Source organism: Notolepis coatsorum (genome assembly GCF_963971535.1).
Source record: "Notolepis coatsorum genome assembly, chromosome: 3".
NCBI classification, from domain to species: Eukaryota; Metazoa; Chordata; class Actinopteri; order Aulopiformes; family Paralepididae; genus Notolepis; species Notolepis coatsorum.
Genome location: NC_140167.1, coordinates 101805478 through 101815996, shown reverse-complemented (window position 1 = coordinate 101815996; position 10519 = coordinate 101805478). Strand labels below are relative to the sequence as shown.

The window sequence follows — 10519 nt, the reverse complement described above, 5'->3', positions numbered from 1 at the left end:
CTAAAGCCAACACTGTAATCTTTTCGATCCTATTTCTTGAATGAGCTTGGTAATATACAAATATGTCAGATTTTGTGTGTGAAGGATTCTTGATTGCTGGAACATTTTGGGGTTGTACAAAAATTCTGGTCATTCCAAGTATGCTTTGCTGATGGAACAAAATTTATAACAATGGGCTGCTGTCCTCCAGTCATGTGTCTTGATTCAGATTCAGACAACTTTATTGATCCCGCGTGGGGCAATTCATATTTGTAGCTTCATGAGTAACAAAAACAACAAAAACAAAACATCACAATGACAGCACGGTAACAACAGCATTCCATGCAATACACAATCCAGTAAAAGTAAAACCAGACAACTAAGTGTAAAAGGCTACTTGAAATGACTACTGTATGTGTTTAAAAGTCTGATAGCCGAGGGTACAAAAGATTTGGCGTAACGGTTGGTCCTACTTGGTGGAACGTCATAACGGCGGCCAGAAGGCAACAGCGAAAACCGCTGAGACAGCATGGAGATGTTGATTTGTGACGCTCGTCCCCTTCTTGACCACCTGGCCCGTCCAGAGAACATGGGTCTCTCTGTTTTACTCCAATTATTTTGGAGCACACTTTCACAATATACTGTAGGCTGTTCCTATCTTTAATAGATAGGCCACTGAACCAGCAGATAAAAGAAAAAGTTAAGAGGCTTTCAATAAAAGAAAAGTGCTCAGGATCTTCGCACTAACATTAAAAGAGTTCAGCTTTCTCAGCAGGTAGATCCTCTGCTGACCTTTTTTGACAATGGACTACTCTGTATTTAATTTGAACTTCAGTTTACAATCAAACACAGTTCCCAGGTGTACGATTCAACAATCTGGACGTCCTCGTTGTGAATTACACTAGCTACATTGGCTTGATGATCAGAGTTGTGTCTGAAGTAAATTATCATGTCCTTAGTCTTAGAGACATTGAGGTCCAAGTAATTCTCATCACACCATTTCACAAAGTCGTGAAGTACAGGTCCATGATCAGTCTCGGAGCGCTGCAGTAGGGATACAAGAACAGTTTCATCTGAAAACTTAACCAGATGCCTCTGGTCGTGAAGCGATCTGCAGCTGTCCGTATACATAATAAATAAGAGGGGAGACAAAACGCAAAAAAAATGTATCCACTTTTTCTCTTGTTTTTCTGTGTTTTTCTCCCATCCCAATTTTAGTTGTTATGCCAATTCCCCCCTCTCCTTCCTGGTCGTTTCTTGCATGTGCCCCCCACTGGTCGGTCTAGGGAGCCCTGAAGTCTATCAGATGCTTCCTCCGAGACATAGGAGACAGCCAGCAGCATCTTTTCACCTGCCAGCGCGGACTCTCATTGGTGAGGTGTAACGTGTGGGAGGTCACACTACCCTCACCATCTCCCTCCCTTGCTGTGCACTGCAGGCGCCCTGACCGACCTGTAGGAGTCGCTGTTTACAATTACCAGAATACCACCCCACCGGCTTCCCTCCCGCTGACTTTGCCAATTGAGCCAGTATGACGGCCGGCCAAGCCGGAGGCAACGCTGACAGCCGGATTCGATACCAGTGTCTCTTGCGTTGGTGATGAGCGCTTAGTCCGCTGCGCCACCCAGCCGCCTGACAAAAAGCAACCTTGACATAAGGTGAACATTTCCTTTTTTTTCTTATATATCTTTTATTGGTGAAACATAGGTGGTACAGAGAAGCAAAGGTTGATTATCAATATTTAACATATCACCATGATTCTGATGTTAAACATTTCCAAGGACCTACTAACATGTTGGGAGTTTTAGCTATTCAGACAATGTCTAGAAAATGCCAAAGATGCTCGTCTAATGAGCTTGATTCAAACCTCATGACGGTTAAACTGTAACATATCAATGCAATTGTCAGTGCTGAATTCTTATTCAAGCAAGTATTTTTTTTATTATTATTATCTTTCCCCCCCTCCTTTTTCCGTTTTTCTCCCATCCCAATGTTAGTCGTTATGCCAATTCCCAATGCCCTCCCTGGTCGTTGCGCACTTACCCCCCCCCCCCTTACCGTCGGTCTGGGAGGGTGGAGACTATCACATGCTTCCTCCGACACGTGTAGCCAGCCCACCGCTTCTTTTCACCTGGCAGCGCGGACTCTCACTGGGGGAGTGTAACGTGTGGAAGGATCACACTCCCTCGCTGTGCAGGCGCTCCGACCGAACTGTAGGAGTCACTGTTTACAACGACCAGGACCCACCCCACCGGCTTTCCCACCCGCTGACACTGCCAATTGTGTCAGTATGGGCGGCCGACCAAGCCGGAGGCACCACAGCCGGATTCGATCCCACTGTCTCTGCGGTGGTAGACAGACGCTTAGTCCGCTGTGCTACCCGGCCGCCCTCAACAAGTATTTTGTTTAGTTAATATCTTTAAGTTTTGATGATTGAAAAAGAAAATATTTTAAGAATCCTTCATTTGGAGGTTTTATTCACTCATTTCAAATCAATACAGAAGTAGAAGTGGAATTGAAAACAAGTGTTGGTATTGAAACACTGCTGATGTTTCAACCACTTAGATCTATTCTTATATGGAAGAAAAAGGACCATCACCCCCCCCCCATTATACTGTATATCTTCACAACATTATCCTCCATCTTGAGCATATTGTTGATTGATGGGATTTCATTTCTCATAAAGGTACTACTACAAACTCAGGATGCACTGATACCTACACTGGTATCTGAAATCGGTGCAATACCAGTATCTGAGAACGTCCCCGATACTAAAATCTGATGACAAGAAAATGATCTAACATACAAAAAAAGCAAAGAGACTTGAATTATTTGGGGGGACAATTTTGACGTGCATGTTAGATATCTCTATTCAATTGTAATCATTTTTATCCAATGTCCCCAAGCTCACGGTCCAAGTCTATACTGTTCAGTAAAAGCAATTGATTGATTGAAAACTTTATTAACAGATTGCAGAATGGGTACAATACAGTACAGCTCAATACACACAATTGTTAAGGGGATGCAGACCAGAGAAAGACTTCCGTCTTGTTTACACCAGGGTCCCCCCCATGGATCGGATCGGTACTCTGTATCAACTAGGGATGTCCGATATTATCGGCATTAAAATGTGATATCGGAAAATATCGGGTTTCAAAAAAAAATAAAAAATACATTTCTAACCTTTATTTACCCAGGCAAGCAAGTAAGAACAAATTCTGATTATATTTATTGTCAAAAGTATGCATAATGTTGTGTTAATTCCACAACAAGAGATATGTAATGTTAATTACCTGAAATTATAAAAAATGTTGGGGGGGGGGGAAACCCTGCATATCGGTATCAGAAATTAAGAGTTGGACAATATCGGTAAATGAGCCAATATCAAGCATCCCTAGTATCAACCCATGCTGAAGGTTTAAGACTTGGAATCAGTATTGGCAATGAGTTGCCAATCGGGCCATCCATGCATGTTAATTTTGCTTCAATGCTCATTTCATAGGGATCCCTTAGTGCGCCCAGCTCAAAATCCCATTCACTGTGGAGAAAAACAGAAATATACTACCAAGGTCAAACGGTGCAATAATCATGAGGAAAAACCCTTCTAACTCCTAAATAAAGCAGTGACTTGACTATATTATATTAGCCTATATATCAGATGATGTCAACTGAGACACATTGAGGCTCACACAGCAAGTCACACAGAACTAGAGGTGCACCCATGCCTCTTTTTGCTGACCCAGAACAAGTAGGCAGGCCTACTTTTGTTTTTGAGTACCAAAATGACTATTTTGCTCTGAATTTTCGAGTGACACTATATTCTGTGGGAAAGCATTCTTATAGTTGAATTACTAATATTTAATTAAATCCCAACCTCCCAGTGTAGCTTCTAATGTAACTGATAGATGAACATAATTTGATTACATCATCAAATAACATTGTGCTAGTACTTATTCCTTGGTATCTGTAGCCTTCGTCGATATGGAGTACAAGCGATTTAGCCTTATTGGGCCGATACTCAATATGGGTATTGGTGCACCTCTACACTAAATGCAAGGGTCTGAATATTGATCATGGGTTGTTCACAAACATTTCAAAGCAGAGTTACATGGTCAGGGATTAAAGCAAAAAAAAATCTCCTGACTGAACTTTTTTTCTGGCCAAGTCATATTCTCATTTTAACCTCTACTGTATTTTTTTTTTAATAGCGTTAGCGTTTTAAGGGAGCCTACTTGTAGAGCGAGCCTACTGTCCTGACTGTGACTATAGAGACCCTACTGTTGTGTGCTGGAGAGCGTGAATGCAAGTCTTGTGGCTAGCTTCTGATTGATGGCGAGCTAGCACCCCTCCCCACTTTGAACCATGAACTAAATGGCTTGTTATCATACAAACAAGGGACTAAACACGTTTCGCAATTATGCCACAACAACAATGGACAGTCTCCTCCCCACCGTTTGTATATATTTATTTACCACCCACTCACTCACCCCCTCCTAATGTACAGTCTCCTCCTCATCATATGTATATATTTACTGTTAGGATCTCTGGGTAACAGTACTGTATATTTGCATATCGTATATGTGACAAATGTAACAGTACTATTACTATATACCTGTAAGGCATGTATGTCCCTATGTCATAAATGTCATGATGTCATGTGTATGTTGTGTATGTCATAAATGTCACTATGAATTGAAAATGGGGGACCCTGATGATGTAAACAAGACAAACGCCTTTCTCTGGTCTACATCCCCTTAACAATTGTGTGTATTGCTACTGGATTTACAAGATCCAGAGTGAATGAATGAATGAAAACTTTATTTAATACACAAGACCCTCTTCTTGGGACCAAGTAAGGTTTTGTCGATAATCCAATGTATAGTTACAACACCCCCCCCAACCACCTCCAATGTACAGTTTCTTCGTCAAATGTATATACTCTTTTTAGACTATTTTTGTATCACAAACAAACAATAGGCTACTGTATTTGTAAATCTGGTATGTCATAAATGTATAGATGTAGCAGTATTGTCTATCTGTATGTCATGTGTGTCATATATGTTATGATGAACTGAAAATGGGGGACCCTGATGTAAACAAGACGAAAGTCTTTCTCTGGTCTGCATCCCCTTAACAATTGTGTGTATTGAGCTGTACTGTACCCATTCTGCAATCTGTTAATAACAATCAATCAATATTTAACAGATTGGAGAATGGGTACAATACAGTACAGCTCAATACACACAATTGTTAAGGGGATGCAGACCAGAGAAAGACGTTCGTCTTGTTTACATCAGGGTCCCCCGTTTTCAATTCATAGTGACATACATGACATACAGGTATATAGTAATGTTACATTTGTGACATATATGATATGCAAATATACAGTACTGTTACCCAGAGATCTCCCGGACAAATGGGAGAAAGACGTTTATTGAGCTTAAAAACAATTGATACCGCAAATAACGTTCTGATTAACAAAGTCATTAGTTTTGTGGCATTAACGTTATCTAGATTTATCAACATTCATACATTTATCAGAAAGCGAGCGGCGCAAGCACACACACGAAACACCACCAACAACAACAACAACGACAACAACACACTGCTTGTCGCGTAAATAACGTTCTGATTAACAAAAGGCATTCGTTTTGTGGCATTCACGTTACCTAGATTTATCAATAGCAATAGTAATATATATGTTTCTTTAGACTAGAATAAGTCAAATGAACTTACGGTCTCGTAAAAAGTTGCCGCATGGTGTTGATGAGTCAAGTTTACTCGCGAGTAGAGCTAGACGCTAGAGAGTCTCAAAATGGGCGCTTCCCATTGGTGCTGAGCACAGCGGAGGCGGGTGAAAGGGCTGTAAACTCAGAACAATCTCGCCTTCTGGTTGGTTGCATTTGCCTGAGAATTTGCCGATTGCTCGCAAATGACTGTTTGGTGCGGCCGCGGTAGGGGAAAAAAGGATATTTGACGCCTCTGATTGGCTCAGGTTAAAATCCGTCACGACTCCAAATCAAATGGACGGATATCCGTCCCAAGACGGAACGCTTTAATGCCTGTACATGGTTCTTCAGTGCAAAAGGTTGTTGTAATTAGACCATGATGGGGTTTTAATCTCACGTAGCCATACCGCCAAAGTCTCACAAGAGTTGAGAGAAAGAGTTAAGTCATTTCTGTTTCTATTGTTTACCCCAGTGGGAATGAGTTCAACTATTAGCATTAAAAAAAAGTTCAACAGTATAACAATGACACCATGACACGAGTAGCATGATTCGTTTTAAATGAGATGTGGATACAATGTAATTAGTACAGCATTAGGCCTCCAGTGTCATCACACAGGCATTACCTTTTTTTTTTTTTTTTTTTCACAAGGCACTTGTCACAATGTGAGGATAAATGTTCTGTAGCAGCCACTCCAGCGTGGTAAGACATATTAATCATTGAAACCAATGGGTATAGCTAACTGCAGCATAGTCCATACTAGCTTAATTAAAGGAGCCATGAAAACATGTATTTATGGTAGCTGAAAACCAAAACGGATGTTTTTGTCCCATATTATGACAAGGAGAAAAAGTAACCTACCAAAATGCTAAATGTTGTAGGTATGACTAAGCCCTGGTGTTATGAGCAGCAGGCGGCAGTGGAGCGAGGCTTTCTGTGGAGGTTAACCGTGTCTGTAGGGATGAGGTGGTCCGTCCTGTCCTCCGTAGCCAACACTCTCCTCACCGCCTCCTCGAAGGCCGCCGCCACGTTGGTGGCGTCCTTCGCGCTGGTCTCATAGTACGGGGAGTCTCCGTTATCCCGGCACCACCGCTGGGCCTCCTCCGTAGTCACCTGCCTCTCCCTCACGTCCACCTTGTTGCCCAGCACCACAAACGGGAACTTCTCTGGCTCCTTGACGTCGGCATAGTAGGCAAACTCCTTCTTCCAGTTGCCCATGTTGAGGAAGCTCTGGCCGTCGTCCACGCTGAACGTGAGCAGGCAGCAGTCGGAGCCGCGGTAGAAGGGGGTCCGCAGGCTGCGGAAGCGCTCCTGGCCCGCCGTGTCCCAGATCTGCAGGGTGACCAGGCGGCCGTCCACCTCCAGGTCCTTGTTGAGGAACTCCACGCCGATGGTGTGGAAGAGGTGCGTGTCGAACTTGTTGGCAACGTAGCGGTTCATGAGGGAGCTCTTGCCCACGCCTCCATCGCCCAGCAGGATGACTTTCAGCAGGGAGGTCTTGGCTGCCATGGCTGCCACTCACACATCCACTCTTCCTTCCTCAACACCCACTGTGTTAGGCAACAACCTGGTGATTAAGAGAGGCGATGTGTGCGTTACTCGTTTACTTAACCTCACCCATTTTAGGAACGTAGCGGATGCTCTTGTTCATAATCTGAGCCACTTAAAATAAGTGAAACTTCTTCAACATGAGTTGAAATTCTGAACACGGCAAGTAAGACACAATGAGGAGTACTGACACTGATAAGTGTCCAGAAAGCAGCCTATGAATTAAGTAGCTACAAATAAAAGCTTACAAATGATAAAGAGGAACAAACTAACCAAGCAGTTTTTTCACAAACAACTGAAACAATAGTCCTCCTGTGTTTCAGACGGGTTTGTAGGTTATTTATGGCGATGGGCAAACCGGTGCAGTAGAAACACTGTCAGACTGTACAAATCTATCTGTGGTGGGTTTGTATGATGATATGGTAGGCTGCCAGCCACTGAGCCACACATACATCTATAATGGTAAACAGAAGACTGCAGCTAACAGAATTCCAGCAACATATGACAAACATATGGTGAGGATTGGGATCTTGTATGTGTGTGTAACAGAGAGAGAGAGCGCAAACTAACTTGTCAGCTTATTTCTTGACTTACCTGTGTTTAATTAATGTCTCCTCCTATCATGTGCTGCTGTTGCTATGGCCTCTTTGTTCACAGGCGTCTCTGCTTCATGTTGAGTCAGTGCTGTGACGTAAAAACAACTGACAACATAAATAAACACCGAGTTAACTTCGCAGTTACTTGTAAACTGTTGGTCAATGAGGCCCTTTAGCCCCCCCTTCAGTTCCTGTGACAATACCTGACCTATTTTAGCCAAGAGTATATTGTGACTTGTTGACATTTCCCCAAAGGGATTAATAAAGGAATATTTACACTTGACATAACATTATAAAGACCGTGAAAGGCAGTTAATGCAAGTTGCTAGATTTAACATTATTAGCTAACAGCTAACTTAACTGATGGCAAAACAAATGGGAACCAACGGAACAACACCGCTAGCTAATGTTAGCCTGCTAAGCTGTGTGTTCACAGTAACGTACCTGGGTCGGTCTGTACTGCTGTCTGTACAGCTGTTTTAGTTGATAAAAAGGTCACGAAATAACCAAATTATTGGTCGCTCCCAACGTTGGGTCAAAATATGTCGTTAATGTTGGCTAGTGGACTGTCCTCTGAGTCTAAGTTAGATAGCTAACGTTAGCTTGACAGGCAGCTTGAAGGTGATCATGTGATCGGGTCAAAACAAACAACAGGTACAGTATGTGATTCTTCTTCTTTTTATTTGATTGGCGGTTGGCAACCAACTTAAGATGCATTACCGCCACCTACCGGACTGTGTGGAACGCTTGATTGACAGGGACTATCTGTTTATGTATGGATACAGGAGTTTTACTGCTCATGACCAACTTGGACAGCATGAGTGTATTATAAGACAATCTATCTTCAACGTTAGGCCAAGAGAGGCGCCCGGCGGGCATGCATATACGGCTCGCATTAGACCTTGGTCAGCAGCCCATATAGTACCAACCGTGCTGCCCTGTTCTGGGCAACCTGGAGCTTACAGAGGTCACCGCTGGCAGTGCCACATCGCAGAGCGATGGTCAAGTCAAGATGACATGTAACTACCCGTCCAGTTCTATTCATATCTATGTTCTGAAGGTATTTACAGAAGGGTTTGTTGATATTGCATTCATACCCTGATTTATATCACATTTTATTCCTAAAACATGGCGAAATATGGAATTTTACCATAAAAATGGACTGAATGGAGTATTTTCTGATTTATGGAGTGATAAAAAGAGATATCCAAAATCCCCTCTGTAATAACCTTTGGCTCTAATATGTCAACAAAATGAAACTATAATTTTGAAAATGGCTTTATCCAATGTTCAGTGTAAAAATTTGCATATTTAAACATACAATTTCAGAAAACTTGTAATACAAAAAGTGTCTTAATATAAGTAATCAACTGGGGAAGTTTCATTGTGATATCTATTAGTTAAATGGTTTACCCTATTCACCTGTAGTGTCTCGCCTTATATGGATATTCACGTTAAATTGTTTATCATATTGTTTAGAAACTTGTAAAGGGAAAAAAACAAATTAAACAAAATGGATTTGAGAACTACATTGCTGCCTCCTGGCCGTGAATGAAACATGAAGAACGAAAACTGTGAAATATGAATAATCATGTGTTTTTAATAAGAAGAGGATCTTGAACAGTTTATTGTGCAAACAAAGCAGTGCCAATTTATTCATTCACATTTCCATCTCTTCACAGGGTAGTGTGTATATGATGCTCCGAAGGGAGCATTTAAGAAGGGGACATGTCTATAAATGGGGTTTGGTTCCTTCTATTAGGTGAAGAGGTTGTAGAAACTGTTCACCGTCCCTTCCGGCGTCTCCTCCAAAGCTACGCCCTCGCAGAAAGGCGGCAGGGTGAGGAGGAAACTGTGATACTTAACCCCAGTATCGGTGTTCAAGTTGCTGTGTGAGAGAGAGAGATACATGATATCGTTACCATTGGGGCAGACAGTACAACCCGTTTCTCCTGGACTGAATGTATTACAGCAGCCCAGCAGATCCTGGAACCAAGTTCCAATAATATTATTAGTGATAAATTATAATAATAAATACCAACCCAATAGTGACTGCATTTCCTTCATAGATATTATAGAGTGTGCTGAGAGGCAAGCATCCCACGCTTACAGACATGGAATAAGTATAGCTGAAACAACACGACAAAGAACCAAAAACACATTTATTATCACTCTCTTTTTTTGTCTGTTGGTATCCGAAACCTCCAGACAAAGAATCATAGTTGTCGATTAATTGTATTGCTTCATTTGTTTTTAAAGCAGTTAACATACCGACACAGTATATTAAATTCAAAGTGATTAAGTTCACTCTTTAAAGGGGAACTCCAACATTTTGGGAAATTAGCTTATTTAACATCTTCCCTGGAGTTAGACAAGAAGATACATACCTTTTTTGTCTCTGTGCGTGCATTTTAGCTTTGGGAATAGACGCTCCGTTAGCATAGCTTAGCTTCATCACTGGAAGTGAGGCAGGGCTGTAGCCTTACAGTGCCTTACAGTGTATTGCAAGGTCTGACATTGACCAAACTTGATATGCATGACCTTGGTGGGCTCTAGGTCAACTCCTGAAAAGGGGGTCAATGTCAGACTTTGCAATCAAAAGTTAGGGGGCTAATAACCCTTGCCATAATTTCAGTGTGCCCCCTAACTTTTGATTGCAAGGTCTGACA

The 10519-nt window shown here is 42.0% G+C and overlaps 1 protein-coding gene across 2 annotated transcripts; it reads right to left on the bottom strand.

The window, feature by feature from the left end:
* Window positions 1-5276: 5276 nt before the first annotated feature.
* On the bottom strand, window positions 5277-8503 carry rab9a (RAB9A, member RAS oncogene family). 2 transcript variants are annotated; one of them, XM_084311585.1, is made up of 3 exons: window positions 8295-8503; window positions 7849-7955; window positions 5277-7273 (listed from the first exon to the last, which is right to left on the bottom strand). In XM_084311585.1, exon 3 carries the CDS (start codon window positions 7213-7215, stop codon window positions 6607-6609), a length of 609 nt encoding a protein of 202 aa, XP_084167711.1. In that variant the 5' UTR covers window positions 7216-7273; window positions 7849-7955; window positions 8295-8503; the 3' UTR covers window positions 5277-6606. The 2 variants fall into 2 exon arrangements, with proteins under 2 accessions (XP_084167711.1, XP_084167712.1); XM_084311586.1 differs by having other exon boundaries at window positions 7849-7938.
* Window positions 8504-10519: the final 2016 nt, after the last annotated feature.

What these genes read in the sequence shown, in the direction of transcription:
- rab9a (XM_084311585.1), bottom strand. Translation starts at nt 7,215, where the DNA reads ATGGCAGCCAAGACCTCCCTGCTGAAAGTCATCCTGCTGGGCGATGGA.